Here is a 25,553-nt window from a genome sequence, read left to right as displayed (position 1 = left end):
AGACACTTGACTTTCTTGAAGAGCACTGGGTCTCCTGAATGGGGTAAATGCAAAGATTTCCTTTTGTTGTATTGGAGGCCTGGTTCCAATTCCAAGGCCCACGGAGTAAAATGTGTGATTTCGGGAAAACTATTTTTTCTCCTCTCTTAAATCAAAAGCACAATGTCTATGGGCACCTTATTACTTAGAACTGAAAGACAGAGACAGGAAGGGAGGGAGCGGGGAGAGGGGGAGAGGGGGAGAGAGGGAGAGAGGGAGAGGGGGAGAGGGGGAGAGGGGGAGAGAGGGAGAGAGGGAGAGAGGGAGAGAGGGAGAGAGGGAGAGAGAGAGAGAGAGAGAGGGAGGGAGGGAGGGAGGGAGGGAGGGAGAGAGGGAGGGAGGGAGGGAGGGAGGGAGGGAGAGAGGGAGGGAGGGGGAGAGAGAGAGAGAGAGAGAGAGAGAGAGAGAGAGAGAGAGAGATCGACCTCATAGGATGAGGTTTCCATAAATGATTTTTCAAGAGACTGTGTAGGATGAATTTCTACAGCAGTAGTTTTACAGTCTCAACAGAAGGACATGACATGCCTTTTCTTGTAATTGATGAAGTTTCCATCTGCTGCAGATCTGCTTTCCCAGGACAGCAGATTTATCTGAGGACAGAGCATGGCACTAGGGACAGGACAGAGATTCCTCCCGAAGGCCTTGGCTCCAGATGCTGTGTGGTGGGAAATCCACCAGCCGCCTAGGCAGGCAGCCTGGGTCTGAGAGCCAGCCCTTCGGCGGATTACTGGCCTTGCTGAGACTCACTGCTTCAGCTGTTAAGTAGAGATAATACAACTACCCACCTGATCAGTATTCTGGGGGTTAAACAACAACGTTCATTTAAGGCGCCCGGCACGGGTGCCCAGGACACATTGGCTGGTAGCAGTGGTTGCTGTGTGGCCTTCTGCGTCCCAGGTTCCTCCTCGGTAGAACGGGGAGATAGCCAGATTGGAACTTCTTTTGGTTCAAAAGCAAGTTAACTCTACCTGCACACTGACAAATTATACTAAAAAGCTCTCCCACCACCCTTCTCTGCCCACGGGTGGTAAGAGTGCCATAGGAAGGCTCAGTCCTTGAGCGGCATTGTAGGGAGAGAGTGTGAAGATCATTAGGGGAGACACATTCACTCAACGTCCCCATGACACTCGAAAGTCTCCCAGACCCCGGCCCTCTCACCTGCTCTGTCCACCTGGACCAGAAATCCTGCCTCTCCCACCTGTAGCTCTTATGAAACTGAGTCTCCTCTCCCTCACCGCTGCCTTGGTCTCCTTGCTCATGTCCACTGGGGACTACTGCAAGGACATCCTACCTAATCCCTCTATGGTGGCTCCCACCCCCTCCAGCTTTTCAGAATGAATCCCGGGTGATCCTTCTCGAGCTCAGATGTGATGTTCTGCCTCCTGCGTAAAATCCTTCAGTGACTTCCCACAGCTGTGGGTGGTGGCACAGAGGGAGGGCCCTCAACGCTTGCACCCCTGCCTAGGCTCATCTTTTATCACTTTCTTGTTCCCTCTCCACCATCACCACCCCCAGAACACAGGCACTCGCTTCTTGTAGCTTTGGGAATGTCCCCTGTTCTCTCATGGGTCACTGTCTTTGCATATTCTATTCTTACTGCCAAGACTGGCCCTCCTACTGTCCTAACCTGGCTAACACCTCCTTCACAATTCTTCCAGGAATCTTTCTCTGATCCTTCCCACCCAGTCTGGATCAGGTGCTCCCCTGAGCATTTACATTTATAATTCCATGATAAAGGAAGCCAGAGGAATCAACATCCAGAGTTGGTGTTCTAAAAAAATTTTTGTAGCTCCTTCTCTCCCACAAAACTGATGTGGACAATGACCAGGAGTTCTGTTGTAGCTCTGCCAGCACTGAATGTTTGCAGAGTGAATTCCTATGAACTTGATCCATCTGCTAAGTGGGCGAAGCAGAGCCCGGAAGGCAAGGGTTAACCGAGTCCCTGGCAGATCTCTCAAGCTCTCTAAGTGGCAAAAAAGTTGTATTGAATCGTAACCCAACCCAGTGTTCCTCTTTTGCTCCCTCCCCTCCCCTCCCCTCGGTCTCACGGACAGCCTTTAAACAACACAGCCTCTCAAAGATGACAAATTTCCTAAACTCTGCGTTCCTTTTTAACTCTCTTCCCACCCACCTAACTCCCGCCTTTGCACGAGAAAAGAAACGCTTCCCCAATCAAAAGTAGATTAACTCTCACCCTTTTCTCTATGTGCATTTGCATTGGGAACACCATACACAAGGCCGTAAACAGTCCCCGGGGTTGAGTGATTTATCCACTGCTTTAGGGAAAACGGGACAGAAGAGCACTCTTCTCCGCCATTCCGTGTTGACTGCTGTCTTCTGCGGTGGCGGGAGTGGCCGTCTTCTCCTGACTCATCTCCCACTTAAAGGTTAACAGCTTAAATTTAAGCCCCATTATAAAACTGAAGGGACACTTGTAACATTTCTTGTTGGTCCAAAGAAAAAAAAGGCTTGTTTCAGAAGAAAAAATATATATATATTTGTATATGTAGAGCTGATTCCCTTTGTTATACAGCAGAAACTAACACACCATTGTAAAGCAATTACACTCCAATAAAGACGTTTAAAGAGAAAAGGAAAATATTTTAAAGTGCAGTTTAAAGGAATGGCTCACCCTGCCTCCTCCAAGCGTGTCTGCACCCCCCTCCTCCCCCAAGTCCTTTAAGCGGCAAACAGGAATAATTTTGCCTCAATGTGATTTTGCCATTTGAAACCAGAGACTTAGGCTGCGGCTTCTCTCTTGTTTTCACGCGACCTATTTTGCGGTGTGTGCGTGTGTGTGTGTGTGTGTGTGTGTGTGTGTGCGCGCGTGTGTGTCAATGATTCAAGCACAAGAATCATTAGGGACTCTTTTATATTAGTTTAACAAAACAAAAACATTCAGAACAAGCATTCCATTTTGCTCCAGGTTGGACAGACGCTTGTAATTTCTCATCATGCCTTTATTATTTTCATACCACCCCCTTCTTACAGAGCAAGGATGAGTCTCACTTTTTATAAAGGGTCACCTCACTTTTGTTAAGGGATGAGTTATTGTATAAGAATTTTCTCTAAGTATTAAAAGTTAATTATAATTAATGAAATTCTGACACACGCTACAACAGGGATGAACCTTGGAAACATTATGCTAAGTGAAAGAAGCCAGACACAGAAGGACAACTATTGTTTGATTCTAGCAAATTCACAGACAGAAAGTAGACTGGAGATTGCCAGGGACTGGGGAAGGGAGCATGGGGAGTTACTGTTTAATGGGTACAGAGTTTCTGTTTGGGATGGTAAAGAACGTTCTAGAAACGGATAGTGGTGATGGTTGCACAACACTGTGTATGTGCTTATTGCCACTGAATTGTACACTTGAAAATGGTAAATTTTCTGTTATGTATATTTTACAACAGTGAAAAACATTTAAAAAGTCAAAACAGAGACAGACTCACAGACATAGAAACAAGTTTATAGTTACCAAAGGAGAAAGCGGGAGCTGGGGGGAGGGATAAATTAGGAGGTTGGGATTAACATATACACACTATTATATATAAAATAAACAACAAGGTTCTACTGTACAGCACGGGGAACTATATTCAACATCTTGTAACAGCCTATAATGGAAAAGAATCTGAAAAAGAATATATCTATATCTGAATCACTTTGCTGTCCGTCTAAAACTGAACACAATATTGTAAACCAACTATACTTCAATAAAAAGTCAGTTATCATAATTAAAAAATCACTTTGTATATGAAGACCAGGCATCAGGCAACATATTTTAGATGTATACTAAACATAACAAAAAATGTTCTCGCTAGTCAGGCTGGTCAGTAAGGACTCAGGTTATGCTCTGGGGCATAATTCACAAGTGAAATTCACCAGGGTGAGAAGGTGCGTTTGCATCCACTCTAAATAGCTTTACCTTAATTCATTTTCTTTTTTTTAACATCTTTATTGGGGTATAATTGCTTTACAATGGTGTGTTAGTTTCTGCTTTATAACAAAGAGAATCAGTTACACATATACATATGTTCCCATATCTCTTCCCTCTTGTGTCTCCCTCCCTCCCACCCTCCCTATCCCACCCCTCTAGGTGGTCACAAAGCACCAGGCTGATCTCCCTGTGCTATGCGGGCTGCTTCCCCTTAATTCATTTTCTAAGGAGTTCTTCCTCTGGTTCCTTAGTGTCATCACATCCGCTTCCTCCCGCTCCCTCCCTCCCCTTGCTGTGGGCTAGGAAACCAAATAATTAAACTTATTTTGTTAATTAATTTATTTTTTGGCCACGCGGCACGGCTTGCGGGATCTTAGTTCCCCCACCAGGGATTGAACTGGGCCCTGAGCACTGAAAGCCCGGAGTCCTAACCACTGGATGGATCACCAGGGAATTCCCTAATTAAGCTTATTTTAAACATGTAGAGTAAATAGGCTCTTCGTGAGAGCTTGGGGCCTCTCTTTGGGTAAAGACACAGGATTTACTGTTTGGCATCTGAAATATCTATTTTGGCTGCTCAAAGGGCTCACTTATTTCCTAGTTGCATTCTTGAGAGCTGAGATTGGAGGAGATGAGATCTCTAGTCATCTTTAGATTCTGGCTTCTTGAATTAGACTCATTTACAGAGGGTGAGGCTGAGGTTAGCCTGGTTGGCTGTCCACGGCACACAGCTGACTGTCAGCGTGGGACTGGAGCCCAGACCAGTGCTCTGCCCGTTAAATCAATCTCAGTTTAGCTCAGCTCAAGTCAAAATTCTGGAAATCATTACATTCTGCCATTGCATCCCTGGCAGCCCCGTACGATATTAGAAATAAATTCTAACTACATGTAAGTATATCAGGTAAACTAACAAAATCAAAACAATATATATCCTTCTTAAACTGCAAAGTTAAAATAATTTTCTGAAATAATACCTTAACGTAGATTAGCAAGAACAATATTATGATACTTTTAAATGTACCAGAAGTTACTGGCCTTTCCAAATAATACTAAGTATATTAATAATAATGATCATATTAATAATCGTTCTCACTTGAGTGCTTACTCTATGCCTAGCACGGTGCTAGCATTTTGCATGGATAGTCTTATTTTCACAACAATCCTCTTATTCCCATTTTACAGGTAAAAACACTGAAACTTAGAAAAGTTCAGTAGCTTATCCAAGATCACAAAGGGAAATGGCAGAGCCAGGATTTGGATTCAGTTACTGCACATTCTAGCTTTTCTTCATTTTCACCATTTCATCACAGGGCATGGGGTGGGTGGGGTAATTCATGCTGTCTTTAAATGTCTATTGTTTGCTTTATAACAAAGGGAAAAAAATTCCTTTAGGACAGTGGACCTCAATGTTGATCGCTTATTGGAATATGGAGAGCTTTAAGAAAAAGTGATGTCACCCTGGGAGATTCAGATTTCATTAGTCCAGGCTACACCTGAGGGGCAGGAGTTGTGAAAGCTCCCCAGGTGATACTGGAGTGCAGCCTCTGCTTTAGAAAAATCCTGTTTTTAGCTGCTCTTCCTAACCAGATTTCTTAGGTGACAGCTTTTAACTGCTCAAATAATAACCCCTTGATCCTGTCTGTGAGGGCTTATTATCCTTGATATGAACCTAGCTGATGACCAGTTAATTGTGTGTTCTCATACGGGATCTTTATGTTGCTTTACTTTGTCCTATCTTCGAAGTAGGAATTTTATTCTAGTGGATTTTCTTGCCAAAAGTAATACCTAGAACATTCTAGATAATTTTGAACATGAAGTAAATTTATACAATTTATCAGTAACCTACTTTACCTTCCTCCTTTCAAATAGGACCTGGAAATTTAGAGCCAGCTCCTACTTCAGAACAGGAGTTGGCAAGAAGGGGTCCTAGAGTATCAATTTATCTGTTAATTATTACAAATGGGCTAGCCCAGGCTCTCTGATCTTGCAGGAGACAATTTCTCATCCTCAAAAAGCTACCTATACATATGCTAGGGGAAAAAAGGTAAGGCCACAGTTTAGACATGTCCCAAGAAGTTGCTCAGGAAGTGACCCTAATTGTTCCCACTTCCCCTCTACACCACTGCTCTGGTTTTGTCTAAACAACGTGGTGGTTGGATGTAGAAGTGACAAGCTCTGTCCTTCACACGTATCCGTGTCAATTTCATTCTTGTCAATGGCTGAGATGTAGAAAACTGGGCAGTAAATGTAATGTGTTTCCAGAACATTTCATTAACAAGTATGTATGAGAACCCTCCTTAATTGGTACGTAAGGGAAACTCAATAAATGCTTCTTGTATTTTTCTAGTTGTTTCTAAATGAAATGGATACAGTCCCGGCACTGCCAATACTTAGCTGCAGGGTCTGGACTTGAACAGTTTTTAGCTGTTGAGAGTTTCCGCTGTGCCAGGTCCGTGCAAAGCATTTTACAGGCATTACCTGTTCATCCTCACAACATCCTATAAGGTACGCAATACCTTTCATTTTAAGAAGAAGAAACTGAAGATTACAGAAGTTAAATAATTGGTCAAGGTCAGAGGTAGTAGGTGACAGAACTGAGATTTGCATCCAGTTGGAGAAATCACTTGGTTCTCTGGATCTCCATTTCCTCACCCATAAAGATGATTGGGTAGAACTTGATAGTTCATTCAGCAAATATTTACTGATAGCCTATTAAGTGTCAAAGGCAGTGCTGATTGCCAGGAATAGAAAACTTACCAACACACCTTACCCTTTCAGAATCTATGGTCAGCTAGACTTCCCTGAGTTATTTTCCAGTTGTAAAACTTTGTGTGATTCTACGGAATCAAAAATTTGGCGCTATTTGAAGCAATCGAAGCACCCAACAGATGACTGGAGAAACAAAATGTGATACGTACACATGACGGAATATTATTCAACCTTAAGAAGGAAGAAAATTCTGACATGTGCTACGACATGGATGAAACTTGAAGACATTATGCTGAGTGAAACAGTCACAAAAGAACAAGTACCGTATGATTCCACTTATGTGGTGTGTCAAAAGTGGTCAGGTTCATAGGAGCAGAGAGTAAAATGGTGTTTATCAGCAGTTGGAAGGAGGGAGGGAGAATGGGGAGTTACTGGTTAACAGGTACAGAGTTTCAAGATGAAAAGAATTCTAGGGATTGCTTGCACAACACTGTGAATGTACTTAATGCCTCTAAACTGTACATTTAAAAATGGTTAAGTCAGTAAATTTTATGTTATGTGTATTCTACCACAATTTTTTTTTTTTTTTTTGCGGTACGCGGACCTCTCACCGCTGTGGCCTCTCCCGTTGCGGAGCACAGGCTCCGGACGCGCAGGCTCAGCCACCATGGCTCACGGGCCCAGCCGCTCCGCGGCACGTGGGACCTTCCCGGACCGGGGCACGAACCCGCGTCCCCTGCATCGACAGGCGGACTCTCAACCACTGCGCCACCAGGGAAGCCCTACCACAGTTTTTAAAAATGAAAAAAGGATTGCCTGAGGCTGAGGAAAGAGAGAGAGTTAGTGTTTAATGGGTGCGCAGTTTCAATCTGGGGTGACAGAAAATTTCTGGAGATGGAAGGCGGTGATGGTTATGTAGTTCAATGTACAACAGTGTCAATGTACTTAATGTCATTGAATTGTACACGTAAAATGGTTAAAATAATAAATGTCATGTCTATTTTACCAGTTTTAAAAAGGTATAAAACGTCCCGTGCGAGCTGCTGTGTTGAACAGCGCTATCCCCCTGACGCAGTGGAGTAGTCTTGGTGGGCAGAGGAGAAACTGAAAACATGAATGATCAGAAAACAGGTTACCAAACTATGGAGGCTGACAAGTCCCACGTCAGCCCAATCTACCTCTTCCTTTTCTAGGTGTTACAGAGCAGGGTTGCTTCCACACCAACTTGCTCTAGGCTTGTCAAGTGACCTGGGTAGATTCTTTGATGTGATTAGTTTCACAAGGTGTAAGCAACATGTTTTCTTTGGAAGAAATTTCCAACCATGGGAAACTACTCCCAACTGAAGGTTGGTTTGTTTTGAACACAATTTCCTGAATTCCATATTTTCTATCCACTCAGTATAACTGAATATTCAAGATGGCACACACCCAAAAGCAGCATAATTCTACCCCAACTGAACATGACCTGTTTTAGCAAATCTTCAATAGAATTATGCCTACAGGCAGTCTTTGAAATATATTAGCAGTTCTTTAGCAGACCAGTAACAATAGCTACTCGATCACCTGAGTTAACTGAAGTTTTTGAAATGACTTTTCATCAAAAATCAAAATGTTACCTTAAAAAAAAAGCTTAATAGAATGGGAAGGGACTTTTTAGTTGCAGGTATTTTTCTTAATGCTTGATCGCGCAAAAGAAATCAATGTACTCAGTTATGTCTGTAAGTCGGTCTGTCCTTTGCTTTAATACATTGTCTAACTATGAATCTGCAAGTGCAGGTGGAAAATATTCTAATTTTATCATCAGAAATACACTAATATTTACCCCTTACATCTCCTTGGTGTAATGAGTTTCATAGACAGCAAGAGCTATAGTTTGTGTAAGAGTATTTGACCAAATTGTGAAAATCCTTTCAGCGAAAGAAAAACTTTTGACAACTCCACTTTCAAGTAATCATATCTGTTGGTCCCAGATTAGGGCAAAAGAAATCTATGTTTTAGTTTTCAGAAATGTAAATAAAGTCTCAAATTGCTGGGAGGGCTTGAAATTCTTTTAAACCATTTTTTTCTTACAGGGAGGAAATAAAAAGTGCTTTAGGAATATCTGTCATTGTCTTTATTAATCCTACTTAACATAAATGGAAGATCATGTTTTTTGCAACAGGTATAGTGTTCTTTAATCTTCTGGTCTGAGCAAAGGGGATGGGGGAGGGGTGAGACCTATTTGTAACAAGTCATAATACTCCAGAGAATAAGTACAGTCAATTCTGCTTTAACATTTGCTTTGAAAACATGAATGTGTTCCCACATGATTAATATACTAGGGAGTAACTTGAACTTAAATTTCCGAATTTTGCTTAGGCAGGATTGCATCCACGATAAACACTAGGTGAGCACAGAAAAGTACAGCCACTTCCAAAGAGCAGCAGAGGAATACAAATACACACACACACACACACCTCAAATACATACCAGCTACCTCAGTCCACCTCAGTCCACCTTGTGTGCCTCAAAGCCGCACCCATCCACGGCACGTGTATCAATTTCGCATCGATGTTAGGTAAACCTACTCCATAATAACCCACACTGCAACCCTGCATATGGCTTCTGCTCTCTTCAGTTTTTCTCTCCTTCCTCTTAGCCTACCTTATATTTTTCCTTCTCTGTTCTTTTTCCTCTTTATTGTTCTTTTTCTCTCACTGTTTTTCTCTCACTCCTCTTTTTCTTCCTCTCACAGAGGGTGGCAGCTGTGGGAATCAGTTGGCTCCCACAAGAAATTTCAGCGTTTTCTTTCGAGGTAAAGTATCATATTTACTATAGAAGGTATATATTTCTTAACCATTTAACATGTATAAAACTGTCTCCATTTTTGTTAGGTTCCTATCTTTCTTTTTTTGTGTCACCAATGATGTTTTTGAGTATTGTGCTTGGAACCCATTTTTCCATTTCTCCCTCATATGATTTTGCACAGTGAGTAATTTTTAGGAGCACATAGGTCGTATGTCGAATTATAGCAGAACTGATTGTAGGCACTTTGAAATTCATATAGCTCTTTACCTCTATCATCTGTACTCTCTCTCTCGGGTCTTAGACATATGATATGGAAGCTAAAAACAATCTGCAACTATAATCTCTTCTCAGATCACGAACCCTTGCAACCTGGTAAAAATGTCCTACAAAGCCTGGACATCTTTGGACTGACCTCAACTATTGATTCCGGCCCCAAGCTTCAAGAAGCAAGTCACAAAAAATAAAGAAGTTAAAAAAATAAAAAATAAAGAAGCAAGTCACAAGTCAGGATTGTCAGGAACGCAAAGGTGACTTTCCCATTACCTGAGGTTTAGTATTTCTTAAGGAGACAATGAGGAACATCACTAAATTCATAATTATTATACCAGCTGGTGTTCATTATGCTATTGCTACAGAGTTCTTAGTAATTTGAAAAGTGTACTCCAGGTAAAGGTTAACAATATAAATAGACTACTATTTATCAATGGTAAATTTACTTTCTCCAAGTTCACCTCTGGAAAGATGCAAGTTGACTTCAACTTCTTACGGAAAACCATCCATAATGATGTCAGTTGATTTAGGGGGTGCAAGGCCCAAGAATGTATTAAAACACTTTCAACAATTAGGTTTTTCATTGCTTACCTTTTCTTCAAGTGTCCATAATTCTCATTTTGGCTTCTCAGAATAGCTACAGACATGAGTCTAAGAGAAGGGCAGGGCAGTGAAAAGGAGGGCATTCACTTTTCTTATAAACTTTATCAGCGTGGCAATAACCTTGCAGCTTCCAAGTATCATCATTCTATTAAGGGTTTGATGGCATTAGTCCATTATCCTCATTGACTCCAGTCTACTCAAGAGGTTTCCAGAACACTAGCAAGAGAAGTACCATCCCTGCCTTTGAACTATGCTAGACCCAAAAGGCCTCTTTTTAAACTGAAATACTACCTATTATGTTCAATAATTTCAAAGAGCCCTGTTGACAGGTTGTATGGATAGGAAAAACTACAAAAATAAAAGAGGAGAGGGCATTAGGAATCATGGGAAAAAAAGAGGGTGGTGGTGATGGAGACATGAAAGAGGGGAGGAACAAGAGAAGATACATTGGTCTGAATCTGTTCCAGGTCCTAAATGAAGAATTCCATTTCAAACATTCTATAGGGTTATTTAGTAGAGAGAGTAACTATAATCTTGGCAGTAAGCATCATCAGAATCTTTCCTGCTTTTCTTCTTCATGTATTTTTTTTTAATTAATTAATTAATTTTTGGCTGTGTTGGGTCTTCATTGCTGTGCGTGGGCTTTTCTCTAGTTGCAGCGAGCGGGGGCTACTCTTCATTGCGGTGCGCAGGCTTCTCATTGCGGTGGCTTCTCTTGTTGCGGAACACAGACTCTTGGCGCGCGGGCTTCAGTAGTTGTGGCTCGCGGGCTGAGCAGTTGTGGCGCACAGGCTTAGTTGCTCCGCGGCATGTGGGATCTTCCCGGACCAGGGCTTGAACCCGTGTCCCCTGCATTGGCAGGCGGATTCTTAACCACTGCGCCACCAGGGAAGTCCCTTCTTCATGTATTTTTAGTTTTACTTTTTAGGGATGGTGGGACACACGGTGTAGGTTTTACAATGAGAATGTTTCAGATATACATAATGCATGGTGTACACAGGCAACTGCTCACAAAAATGTTTCCTACTTTTTCTGGGCACACAGCTAGACCATATCTCCAAACTTAGAGTTTGATGTGGAATGAGAGACAGGGTGAACCATTTCTATGCTTGTCCCAGAACCCCCCACCCCTTCCCCAATGCATGTCTCCATGTCCTCTTGCCCTTCTAGCTGAGATGGCACAGACCCCAGCACAACCTTTGGAGCCACGTACTGAAGAGGACAGAGCCTCATTGGCCTGGTTCCTGAATGACTGCATGGAGAAGCACAACTCCCATGAACCTGAACACACACATACATGACTATAAGAGGAGAAACTTCTGTTGTATTAAGTCACTAAATTTGGGGCCTATTTGTTACTGTGGCTTAGCCTACTCTTATACATTATGCCTTCCAAATTTTTGGAACAGTGGTTCTCAACCAAGGGAATTTTGTCCCTCGGGGGCTATTTGGCAATGTCTAGAGGCAATTTTGGTTGTCATGAGTGGGGATGGTGGTGGTTCTATTGGCATCTAGTGGGTAGAGGCCAGGTTTGCTGCTAAACATCCTACAATGCACATGACTATCCCCTACAGCCAAGAACTATCCAGCCCCAAATGTCTATTGTTCTGCTGTTGCGACACCCTGCCCTAGAGAGCTTAAGAAGAAGATCAAAATCTCTGAGCCCTCCGCTAGACAATAAGAGGAGATTTACAATAACAGTGTAGGAGTAAAAGAGGGGCTTTAGAGTGAAACTTGGGTTCCAGCTCCAGTTCTACCACTATTTACAGACCTTGGATAAGTTCCTTTACTCTTTGTACACGCAGTATTCTTGTGCTAAAAATAAGAAATTATAGTACCCACAAGATGGGGCTGTGGCTGAGGCTTTAAGCGCTTAATGCAGTGCCTGAAATGCGGTAAGTACTCAAATGTTAGCTGCTGTTAATGTTGTTTGTTGGTGCTTTTGTTATTAAGGCACGTATCTAGAAAATTTAGAAGTGGTAGCTATGAAGTATGTTTACAGCTGTTCGGATTCATTGAGGTGGCGGGTGTGGTCACAAAGCTTAAGGTTTCACATCGGTGATACTCACTGTCTACCGCGCTCCCAGAAGAATCTGACCAATATCGTTATTTTGACTAATTTTCCTAAGTTTTGACTCAAGATCTAGCCAGAACGATTTGGAGGAAATAAACTGACATCATTCATTAAGTATACACGAACTTGAGTGAACAGCCCACAGCTACTTTTGCACAGCAACTCTGCAAACCTCAGCTCACTTTGCTTTTACTAGATGCTGCCCACCTTGGCCTATTTTCGATGTTCATTAGCAATTAATCATAAGGTATGATCAGAACATTCTAAATGGACAAAAGAGTTAAAAGGCCAGGTCCCTGCCCTCCCTCCCATATTAGGCTGCAACCAGTAGAAGAGAGGAACACTCAAAGTCACTATGTTCTCACCTTGTAAGTTTCTGTCGTTGTTAAGGTGACAAGAAATGAGAGTGGGGTGGGGTAGGGTAGGGTAGGGAAGGAGGGGGGTGAAACAACAACAAAGAGGCATGGAAACAGTCAAAGCGAAGTTTGGGGGGCTCACGTACAGTGGTTAGATGTGCTATTTGAGGAATAACCTCTACATAAGCACGAAACTACTTAACAGGTTTGCTTCCAAATTACCATAGATCTTAAATGGTTTTAGGAAAGATCTCATTCACCCACCATGATAAAAGTCCTTGGAAGGAAAAATAGACCCATTCAAACAAAAATGCTCAAATGCCATGTAAAAGAAAAAGTATGTTATTATGCCAAGTGCTACAGCATAAATCCTTTGTTAAACCCACCCACATAATAAGCCTTCATTAAAAACAATCCCTGACAAGTCCTACACTCTAGTGTTGAACACATACTTCCCTCAATATTCAAAAAATCTCAGTCTAAATGAAACTCATAAAAAGTGCCAGTTTAATAACTGCTATTTAAGCTGGAGGGAAAGTAGTGAGCGAGGACATCTGCAAATAGAAAGACAATAAAATCTATGACAGTTCACCACATCTCAACAGCCTTTTCCCTCGGTTCAAAACCTTTCTCCTCTTGTCAAGTACGCTAAGCATTTATGGCTGGTCCAGGGAATGCCCATGTAAAGCCATCCTTTCACGGCCAAGGGAAAAGAGTAGCAGAGACATACACTGACGCTCCCACACCAGAACATCTTATCTCTCCAACAGAATCCAGGAGGCCAGGCTTCAAGAGAAACCACCTCCAAGCTTGACAGTGTTGTCCTTGAGGGGTGGCATAGGACAAAAGCCCACTCAGATTCCATTTTATCCAAGTCTTAGTCACCTCACCAGCCTAAGACCTAAGTCTCCAGGCAGAGTCAAGGGTGGAGTCACTGCACAAATGCCCTGGGCGTGATCACTGGGTTCCTTCATTCACTCTGCACAGATCTGGGAGAGGCTCGCTTCCCAAGCGTGAGAGTTGTCCTTCCACTAACGGATACCTCCGGTGCTAAGGGCATCCTCTTTAAGCTATGGCAACAGGCAGAATAGCTTTCAATGTGCTTCATATCACTAAGTGTGTGGAAAGCATCCTTCTCTCGTCCACCTACCCTGCCACTGTCTGTACTATCACACGATAAACAAAGAGTCCGTGTCGACCAATAAATACAAGAGCTGGGGGTTGGAGATCAACAGTATGATCCTCGTGTAGCAACAGCTTTTGAACAATGCTGAATGCTTTCAACAAGGATTGCTTAAGGCTTTGGCTCTTTAAATTTTACACAGTAAAGCTATAATAATCACTTCTTAACTTTTTAACACACTGTAAGGATAAAGGTGCTTGGAAAAGGATTTTAGCTTTCTGGAATATGATAGAAAAAAAAACACCTCACGTGTTACTTTTAATATTCTACCCACTTTTTCCTCACTAAATACATGTCCTCAGCATCCCAAAAGATGATTTAATTTAGTATTTCTTATACTTCAAAGATGCCATTTTGTAGTAGGGATGTAACTTCTAATTACACAGTATTACATGATGCTATGAATTATTTAAAAACTTTCCTAAAAAGGTTAAAACAGGCCATGAACTATATCTGGGGCCAAGTTTATGAGACTGTCAAAGGCTCTTTTATAGATCATTTAGAAAGATTAAAGAAACCCCCTCTACGCATGAGAGTCTCTGCTCAGTCAATCTAACGTCCCATTAAACATGAAAGAAACCCTTATTTCCTACTTTCCAGCTATGAATTTCTCCCTCTCCACAAATTGTATCATTGGCGATTTTACTTTTAACTTTTAAAACTTGCTTTCATACTTATTATCTCATTTTATCTGTGAATGCTATTAGGAGCCATATATAGAAATGGAAATAACAGCTCTATTGTTTCTTTCAGTATGGGTGATAGTCAAGACCTCACCTCTCTCTCTCTCTCAAATGTCAAGTGTACAAAAGCAAATCACTAGGATGTCAGGCAAAGGAGCAGAGGATGGAGTAGCCATGGGGAGGGGATGGGGGGACAGAGAAAAGGGTCTGGGGAGTATGCAAGGGATGAAGACCAATAACAATAAGAACAATAACATTTCTCAGTTAAATTTTCAGAAAGCATTAGGAATTCATTTTTGAATTCCTAAACGGCATGGGGAAGAAAAAAAACCAATATATTTGGGATTATTTTAATACAATGTCTCTACGTAGGGAAAGAGAGACATACATCCTCCTTTGCCTTGTAACTAACATCTGGGAATCCTGTTGCCCAGATAAGGTCAGCAGGATCTCTTCTCAGAAATAAGCTACTCTGATGCTATTTGGTACCATGTTGAGCTATCAAAGCACACAGTACTAACATCTTCTAAATCAGTGTATATATCAATGACCTTTCACAAAGATGTTTCTTTTTATAAATTCTAAGAACTAAACCTAAACCTGAGTGGTGAGGATTACGTATGGGCAGGATATACTACAGATAAAATGTACCGCTTACAGGAAAATTAATTAAACCGAGGCTGATTATTGAAGGATATTAGTTAGCGGGAAGTCAATAAAGTAGAGTGTGTGGACAGTCCGAAACTGTGCTTCTGCATAAGTGAAAAATGACTTCCCAGTTATCTCTGTAAATGATTAGATGTTTTTTTCCAGAAATAACTCTTGCTTAGAAAGTCAACGAACAAACTCTGTCTCTTTGTGTCGTGAGAGATTATGGTAGGTTGTTACTAAGTAGCCCTTTTCCCAACCAAAAATTCTGCACTTGAAAAATTGAGGATGTTAGAGAACTCAGCTAAAGAATTACAAAAACAGGTTAGAAATGGATCAAGAAAAATGGATTTTTAAAGGAGTTGACGCTTTGTATTTTAAAAGAATACCCCTCATAACAGTCTTTATTGGGTAAGGTTGCTGCAAGCTAGAAAATAATTGGTTACTCTCCATAAAGGAAAGAACTAGATAAAACAAAATTTTATCAAGATAAAATAAAACAAAAATTTTATCTAGTTCTTTCCATAAAGGAAAGAACTAGGTAAAACAAAATTTCACAATTTTGTGAAAATTGTGATCTTGAGAAACAGAGGTGGTCACACACAAAAGTGTGCCAAGAAGAGGCTGCAGTGACCAATCCTGATCTGAAGAGACTCTGCACTTTTCTAGGTGGGGAGGGGATGTGACTCGAAGCATCCCGGTGACTTTGGAGCAAAGCAGCATCTACTTCTTCCTACCCGGTGCCTCCTTCTATATTTGGGACATTTCTCCCAACCACCCTCCCTCCAACAACCTTCTTCATCTCTCCTCTCCCTCTTACGTGTCACCTCAGATTCTCCGTGGGTTCCTCAGAAATAATCCAATTGCCTTCAAAATAATAACGTTGGAATCACCCATTTTAAATTACTTTTTCCTAATTAGATTTCTGCTGTAGTGAATTACTAATCTGTTTATTTTTGTGAAAGACTTCAGGTAAGACAGCTATAACTGGGCCGGTCAAGAGTGGTTTGTTCACCCTCAACCAGCAAATTCAGAAGAGGCCCGTGATGATGACAGTTTCCACTTATTAATTGCTTACCACGTTGCAGGTGCTGTCGTGTGAGCTTTTTATGTGTTATCAAGTTGAATTCTCATAATAACAACCCTATAAGGCAGGTATGATTAGTCTCGTTTTACAGTTGATGAAATGCAGGCACAAATACATAGTCTAATACAGGGTTTGGCGAACCACGGCCCTTGGGTCCAGCCCAACCCTAAAGTTTTCCTGGAACTTACACGCCCCTTCATTGACATAGTGTCTGGGGCTGCTGCTGGGCTACAGTGGCAGGACTGAGCAGTTAGGACTGACAGCTTAGGGCCCAGAAAGCCTAAAATATTTACTATCTGGCCCTTTATAGAAAAAGTCCACTAACCCCTAGTGTAAAACATGGCTAATGCACTGATAAAGGAAAAACGACAAGAACGTTTGGAGAGCTTGGAATAAAACTTCTGCTGAAACTTTCTTAGAAAAAAAATTCTGTCTTGATCTGTTTTCTTTCATACACATCTTACCTTATTTCTTCTCACCTAAGGTTTGTCAATCAGCCTCAGAAAAAAAAAAAAAAGAGTGTTCACAGAATCCCAGCTTAGTCACTGAAGGTTTCTCTGTCAGTACGGTGAGTTTTGATGAAGTGGTAAAGTTTCCAAGAAAGAAAGAAAAAAGGACAGACCAAAGAAAGCTCTGACAACCATAACTCTCCTGAGAGGTTCCAAAATTTTTGGCAGTCTCACAGGTATTTCTTCTCAAGTACAAATGACATCATTGATGAAATTAAAGAAACAATTGGCCTGGTTTATTCTACAGTTGGTATCACATATTGTTTTGGTTGAGCATCAATTGATTTTTCTATTTTTACTGGGAAGTTATGTCGTAACTATTTTTAGTAGACAGTGTCTGGTTCCATCATTTGTGGAACTCAACACACAATTGTGCCTTAAGAATTTGGTTTTCCCCTAAAGCTATAAGAATGTGTGTATGTGGTGGAGAATGTCCTCATCAGTAAATATTCCAGCACTTTATCCTGAAACACGTTTTAGATTAAAAGTCTAAAAACAGGAAGTAGGCACTAACGGATGAAAGGGTCTGGGATAGTACTAGGCAGCAAAGGGAGTGTAGCTTTATAATAATATCAATTTGCCTTTGAACTATTAATACTAATATTTTAAATCATTAATTGAGAACGAATTAATATCTGAGTGGCTCTGGTAATTCTTACTTTATCCTTGAAAACCTAACTCTAAATCAAAGTCAAATTAATAATTGAATAAATCAACTATACTCCCACATAAAATAGAAACTTAAAAAAAAGAAGAAAGGATACAGAGAAAACAACAACAACAACAAATTAATAAGTGAATTTCCAGAGTCTGTGATCTGGTACCTGAGCTGAGTTCAATTTGCAGGGAGTCAAAGAATTTATGCAAACTTGCTTACCATAAAAGGAAAGTAAATGCCTAAGAACAAGCCCAGGGTTTTTCTCTATCTTTCACCACCTTCCCTCAGATACCAACCAATACAGAAAACAGCATCAAATGGTAATTCCCAGGCTTGTTTGCATAGAAGAATCACCTGGGGATCTTCCATAATTTCCTCCTACCCGCAGACCACACCCCAGGCCCAGGAAATCGGCCTCTGGAGGTGAGACACAGGCATCTATAGATTTGGAAGCTCCAGACACCAGGAGACAATTGTGATTAAGGCGAAGATAGCCTGATAGGCTCAGTCAGAACACACCTGACACCTGCAAGTCAGGAAGCCTCCATCCTCTGTCTGCTCCACGCTCTGCCAGAGACTCAGACCTTTGGGGCAGGATTCACTAACACAGCACACCGGTGTAGGCACTGGTATCATCATTCCTACTCCCAGCGTGTAATCAATTCGTGAATGCAAATATTAAGAGGATCTTAACACAGAGAGGATGGCCCTAGGGTTCCTCTTAAGTTATGATCTGTTTAAACATTCACACCACTCTTGCATCTTAGAAGACACCTGGCTTTGCTCTTTATTTTGCGAACAGGTTGATCCTGCAGGACAAACTTTAAAAGCCGACAATTTGCCTTACCTCTACGATGCTTTTTAAATCTTGCACGTAAGTCCTTTCGGTCTCCAGAATCTCCTGCACAACTCTGTCCACATAGAGCAGCTTGGGGCTGGTGGCTGATTCTGCCCCCGTTTTGGTCGCCCCGTTGGTTTCCACTCTGTGCTGGGCCCAGGGCTGCCTCTCACTGCCCTGGTCCGTGTTCTGTTGCGTGGCTGCACCGTCCCTCGGCAGCTCGCTGCTGGAAAACGGCCTGGCTGGCATCAGCTCCAGCTTTATGGCCCCTGCTTCCTTATCCTGGGGAAACAAGCCCAAGTGGCTGTTTGAAACTAAGGTCATTCTGCTGCCAAAGGAACCATGGCTGTCCCGGGAGGAGGCCGAGGACGACGTGGAACCAAAGCTGACCGGGCGGTCGCTGTCGGAAAGCTCCATGGCTTTCAGTTCTTGGGAGCAGCGGGAGGGCCTGGCTGTGGTTTTGGGATCTGGAGCTTGTGTTACAGCTGATGGCACTTCAAGACGCAACTGGTGCACATCTATACGCATGAAAAAAAATAAATAAGGAAAAGGACAAGATAAGCAAGGTAGGCAAGTATTTTAAAATTATATCAAACAGAAAGTTCAAAGGCGGTTAAAATCTAGCTCAATCTACGCAGTCAAAAGCAAAAAGGTAGCAAGTTAGGTATAGACAGAAATGTAAAGATACCCATGGGACGCTGAGTTCCAGAGTTGGAGTTTCTAAAGCATCACATGGAAATGCATCAGAATCAGAGTCTCCGGCGCTACCTCGGACCTACTGACCGTCAGTCTGCGTTTTACCAAGACGCCAATGCCATGTGCGCACACTTTAAAGTTTGAGAAGCACTGCATCCATGGCCTCAAAGTGTGAGCACCTGGGATGACTAATAGAGCAAATTAGTCCAGATCTACTAAATCAAGGCTCAGGGCTCAGGGCACAAGGAATCTAGAGCTTTAACAAGCGCCACAGGTGATGCTTATGTATTTAAAACACATCCTACGTGATTCTTATGGTATTTTGAGAAGCACTGTTTTAGATTTTAAGTATTCCACTATAATTCCACAAAATTTTAAGCTACCAACCTGGAAGCACCACTACTTGACTTAACGACGCTGACAATTTTACACTTTACTTGTAACACAGCGTTAAAGAAAGTGTCACATGGACAATAATTTTCTAAGGCTGGGTAAGAAAACCCCAAATATTGAGACTCACATCCCTGTTAAAACTTAACTGTCCCATCAGAACATTTCTCCAAATCTCTTCTTGAAAGCTGGCATTCCATTTGTGGTAGACATGGAGTTACGCTGTTACAGAGTATATTTGATGAACTACACGTTCTGCACGTAGAGTTCAATAACATGACAGTGTGACCGCGCAATTAAATAACAGCACTTAAATCTTGGGTCCAAAAAAGACCTTTCATGGACTTTAAACTTGCAGAAGCTATTTTGGTGAAACACACAAAGTTCAAATGTTCTTCATGTGAAGGGCAGGATCCACACTGTATCCCGCTAGCAATGCTACCCCAGGTTTACAGAAACAAACGCCTCGCAATAAAAAGAGTGATTAGTGAAGAAATTTGTTTCATTTCAAAATCTACCAAAATCCATGTTTAAAGGTCTCGTTCGAAAAATAAGAGAGTGAAACTTAGGTGTGGAAGGTTATAATAAGACAAGTACAATAACAAGAATATAGACTAAGGATCGTCTTTGCAAAAGGAACGTGAATTTGGTTTGACTCGATAATAAAGATCATCAAACAGCTGGTACCAATATTTCCAAAATAAAAAAGAACTCATCAAGTCTATATCCTTCAACATCCAGACTTTTTCTAGATAGTTTATATCCATGGTACACATTTGTGCAAGATTATACTGCAATTATTAAAATTATGAATGTCAAGTAAAGGAACTAATGGGTCAACAAGAAGGAACGGTAAGAAACGTGCAGAAAATCAGTAAATTACCAGCATAACCACTACCACGTAGTATATTTGCCCCCAATTTTTAAGGCTTTTGCGATATTCTTTCTGCTTGCTCTGTAACAGCTTTATGGCCTATAAAACATGGATTGGTCATAGTAGTTAAAATGCACCTGTGCTGAAAATCCAGCTCCAACTTGAGTGCTGGAAGAATCCAAGCAGCAGCCGGGCACTTAGGTATGTTTACAGCAAAGGATGCTCACCCATGTCTCGGATTGGTGTTGAGAAAGTCCTGGGCAGTTCAGATTAGGAGCAGACACACAATGGCACCCATCACAACCATAAGCATGAGGTTGATGTCACTTTCAGGAATGGGCACTAACTTATATAAGTATATAAGGGTTCTTTAAGGTCCCAATGGGCGAATGAGGCTATGAATTAGGACCAAGCCTAAGTTGGATGTACTACTCTACATGAAAGAGCATCTGGAAAGGTCTAGATCATCTATTCCCTGTAGATTTGGATACACTGGTCTCCAGGACAACTTCTGATTTTCCGACCAGATGAGAATCAACCTTCTCTCCAGTAGAGAAAACCATATTTGACAGTAACATCACTCTTGGCAAATATTCATTATCAGGATGGTGAAAAATGAACACAACAGAGAGACTCATTTCTTTACTTACTTTCACTCCAAGTTAGCCAGCCAATATTGGGACCAAGGGATTAAAGAGGCACAAATAATTACCAGATGTTTAGAGGAGTCCGTGTTGGGCTGCTAGGGCTGCTAGTGCCTTTTATACTTTCAAAGGCTGGAGAGAGTGGGATATGATACTCGGGTCAACAGGGATCCCTTCATGGATGAATCTTATATACCAGCATCAGTTGGACCTGGTTCCAAGGAAGGCTTCATATGTCCCGATACCAGGCCTTGTGCTCTAGGTCACTGGACCAGCCCATTCAGAGTGCCAACTGAATAGAATAAAATAGAATATTTGAGATATTTTGTATCTCTAGTATTTAGCCAACTTGGGGCTTTCTGTCCCAAATTACATACTTTCCAAAACTGCCAATGACAGAAGTGAAACATTTAAAACTAGGTCATATAATGGCATATAATAGGGGACTGCATTTGTTAATGGATAACATTTTTTATGTTGATTATATAATTATAGTTTTCTCACATAAGGAAATGTACCTCATAAAAACTGTCTAGTCTTGTTCTCACCTTCTTCAAAATAATTTAAGATTTCCACTCTGCCTGGCCTATTCCTCCTAATACAATTCATCAATTGTTAATATTTATCTCTAGAGCTGCACTTTTCAACACAGTAGCCAGTAGCCACATGTGACTACTGAACACTTGAAATGCACCTCATCCAAATTGAGATGTGCTCTAAGTGCAAAACATACGCCAGCTTCCAAAGATGCGGCATGAAACAGATAAGTGTAAAATACTTAACTAATAATCTTTATATTAATTATGTGTTGAAATCATACTTTGGAATAGTGGGTTAAATAAAAGATCTTCTTAAAATTATTTTCACTGGTTTATCTTACCTTTTAAAATGTGGCTACTAGAAAATTACAAAATATATATGTCTTGCATTGTATTTCAGTTGGACAATGCTGATCTAGAAATCTTCTAGATAATTATATTATTCTGTAAGATTTAAACTTACTTCCTTATCAATCTTTATTCCAATAATAGTGAATGAAGAGGTAAATACAATTTGAAGTTTATCTTTTTTTTACTCCATTCGTTAATATACAATATTGTTATGAGGTAGTGAAGAGAGAATTGGGAGACAAGGGCTGTGTACTGGATATTGGGGTAGCTGGTTTCCCATGATAAACTGAAACACGAGAAAGAAAACTGTAGAGCAAGAAAGCTTTATCCGGGACTCCCCTGGTGGCGCAGTGACTGAGAATCCGCCTGCCAACGCAGGGGACACAGGTTCGAGCCCTGGTCCGGGAAGATCCCACATGCTGCAGAGCAACTAAGCCCATGCGCCACAACTACTGAGCCTGCACTCTAGAGCCTGCGAGCCAAACGACCGAGCCCTCGTGCCACAGCTGTGCTAGAGCCTCCATGCCTAGCGCCTGTGCTCCACAACAAGAGAAGCCACTGCAATGAGAAGCCCGTGCACCGCAATGCAGAGTAGCCCCCGCTGGCCACAAGTGGAGAAGGCCCATGCACAGGAATGAAGACCCAACGCAGCCAAAAATAAATAAATAAATGAATTTTTAAAAAAAAGAAAGCTTTATCCTCCCCTTGAGTGAAAGATGTTGGTGATAGTATTAACATTTGGGTAACTTGCTGCTTTGCTTTGCTCTCCTTCTCAAAGCCTCTCTCTTTTTCTTACCAGATCTCAAACAGAGGACTAATAATATAGCAACTTCTGAGAACTTGCCAATCATTGCTAATGGCCCATGTTAGTGGATCTTTTGACCATGAATACCCTAAAGTAAGCTGATTTTCCCGCCTTGAGGGTCTTGGTCCTTCTGACCCTTGGTAAACCTGGACGTGGTGGCGGCGGAAGCACGTGTAGAGGGGCCTTGATTCTTACAACTAGGAGTATGGTAGCTTAAAAGCCTTCAAAATAAAAACATTCCTTCTTGTCCCATTCTCAGTAAAAAGAACAATATGGCTGTATGGCTCCCATGTAGATAACTTTCACACATCTTACTTCATGACAAGCCTCCCTAATTTTTTTCTAGGCAAAAGAGCTTGAACTCCTTGGCTTTTCTTTGTTTGCTCTTCAAACGTCCACTATTTTAATTGCCCTCCTTTGGAATGTCACTGTCAGAATCAAAAGTAGCACTTCTTGGCTCTAACTTGCCTCTGAGGCTGATTTAGGGGTGAAGCAGAACTTTCATTGGCAGGAAAAGTCCATGCTTCTCTGACCATGTTTACAAGTTGAAGGGGAGACTGATGGGGCCACAGCCGACCACACCCTGTCACAACCCCCAAGGAGAGCTTTACAATGCAAGGCAAAACTATATGCACAGGACTTCCCTGGTGGTGCAGTGGTTAAGAATCCGCCTGCCAATGCAGGGGACATGGGTTTGAGCCCTGGTCTGGGAAGATCCCACATGCTGCAGAGCAACTAAGTCCATGCGTCACAACTACTGAGCCTGCACTCTAGAGCCCAAGAGCCACAACTACTGAGCCCACGTGCCACAACTACTGAAGCCTGCGTGCATAGAGCTCGTGCTCTGCATCACGAGAAGCCCGTGCACCACAATGAAGAGTAGCCCCCACTTGCTGCAACTAGAGAAAGCCCGCGCGCAGCAACGAAGACCCCATGCAGCCAAAAATAGATGAATGAATGAATGAATGAATGAATTAAAAAAAAAAACTATATGCACAGCTGGGAGGAGGAGTGATCAGGATTTCCAAATTCTGCTCATTGCTACTCTAGACTTCAAATACCTAATTGGAGTTCCTTGGCAAGACAGTCATGGACATCAAGAGAATGTATAGTGCTCAGGACCAGTGAATAACTAAAATTATGTAGTTCCTTATTACACTCTCTGTGAAGAGGAGGAAATAGAGGGACTAAAGTATAAGCAAGAAGTTATTCTATCAGCCAGCAAAGTTCACTTTGAGTCTTTGGTAGAGCCTCAAAGTTGTAAGCTGACTTGATGATTCAAAAAACAAACAAACTTTTGAGTCAAAGTTATAAAGATATTCATTTATATATTTCAAAGACAACACCAACTATTTGAGGAGTTCTCCCCTACACATCTCTGGGTTAATAGTGAAGGGCTCAGTAGATAAAAGCTACCAGATATCAACCTCTTCGTTTTCTAAAATACCAACATGATTCTTGCATTAATGGTAAGTCCAAGGCTACAATTACACGTTTTTGCTCAGAGTGTTCAATCCAAGGAACATGATTTTCATTTTTATTTGTAGCTGTTTGGTAATGAAGAAGTAAAAAAATCTTCTTACCATGTTAATTTCTTAGTCTTGACCAGTGTACTCTGGTAATGCAAGACGTTAACACTGGGGGAAGCTGGATGAAGGGCATATGGAAACACTTAACTATTTGGCAAATTTTCTGTAAATTAAAACATTTTCCAAAATAAGTAATTTTAAAAAGTCTTGTTACCATTGAAGAGTCAGTAAAGCAAAAATTTGGACAAGAAGATCAAGGATAGGAAAAGCTGCTTTGCAAAAATGCTTTTGTTCAAACAAGAGGTGAGGGGTTGAAAGAGAATCAAAGATTTCTTTGGGCTGTAAAGTCTGATACTAAATATTCAGATTATTTACTAACTGGTTCCTATCCAGTCAGTGGAAACTAAGAGGTACAACGGCTCCTGCAGTTGAGTAGGGATTGAGTTAGATAGCCCTAATTAATGCAACTAATATATCAGCTAAATTGCCTTAGCTAAGGTGGTGACTCCTGAATTTCTATTCAGGTCACAGGCATGTCGGTTTGGTTAGAAGAGGACCTAAGGGAATTCCCTTAAGTCTCTTCATGTAAATACAGTTTTTTTACTTTTACTATCTTCTTTTTGAAAGTGATTTGGTGTGTGGGAGGTGAAGGAGATTATGGGGTGGGGTTAAAGCTACTCTGTGGGTTGCTATCACTTTCAGGGGGATGGGTAGTTGTCCACCAAAACCCACCCCCCCCTTCTTCTTTAGTGAATAGAGTTTCAGCTGAGCACACTTCCCAGCCTCCTGTCATTAGATGTGGCCATGTGGTCAAGTTCTCGCCTGTGGAAAAGATATATGTCCCTCTGGGGGTCCACATTTCAAGCATCAGACGCTGGTCCTCCACGTTCTTCTCCCTTCCCACGGGGACCCAGGTGTGGCAGGGATCTTTGCCTGAGCCATGAACATGACACCAATGCCGTACAGTATGGCAGAGCACGAAGACAGAAGGGCCTTGCAATAACTGGGTCTGGATGTGCCCTGAGCCACCCCATTAAAAAGTCTGGTTATCCTGAAACTGATGTGCTGTGGAGAAACCATGTGGTGAGACCCCACTGATATGCAGAGAGAAGCTGAAGGGATGCTGGCTGACCTGGCCCCTGCTGTCAGAGTTTCCAGCTCAGGCACCAGATGTGTGAGAGAGCAGCCTCTGAGATGACCCCAGCCCTGTCATGTCTGACTGCAGCACCAGGAGACTCTGAACCATACCCACCTCGAAGAGCCTCTCCTGAACTCCCGACTCACAGAAACCTTGAGAGATTAGAAATGATTGTTGTTGTTCCAAACCACTAGGCTCTGAAGTGA

The 25,553-nt window shown here is 41.8% G+C and overlaps 1 protein-coding gene across 12 annotated transcripts in view; it reads right to left on the bottom strand.

Moving 5' to 3' along the window:
- The window catches only part of PLEKHG1 (pleckstrin homology and RhoGEF domain containing G1), a 131,580-nt gene that overhangs the window by 70,646 nt on the left and 35,381 nt on the right, over positions 1 to 25,553 (bottom strand). For 9 of the 12 annotated variants that reach the window (XM_022559149.3, XM_089922146.1, XM_089922141.1 and 6 more), the window contains one exon: positions 18,391 to 18,899. The exons of 1 other annotated variant lie outside the window; for it this stretch is intronic. In XM_022559149.3, the coding sequence (XP_022414857.2) occupies positions 18,391 to 18,899 (509 nt within the window). Of the gene's footprint in view, positions 1 to 18,390; positions 18,900 to 21,053; positions 21,278 to 25,553 lie in introns of those variants that run through there. 2 more of the 12 variants (XM_089922139.1, XM_089922145.1) reach the window with 2 other exon arrangements.

This window comes from Delphinapterus leucas, chromosome 12 (genome assembly GCF_059928025.1).
Source record: "Delphinapterus leucas isolate spDelLeu-1000000601 "Yukka" chromosome 12, BTC_Dleu_Yukka2, whole genome shotgun sequence".
Lineage (NCBI taxonomy): Eukaryota > Metazoa > Chordata > Mammalia > Artiodactyla > Monodontidae > Delphinapterus > Delphinapterus leucas.
This window is presented reverse-complemented; position numbering and strand designations above follow the sequence as displayed.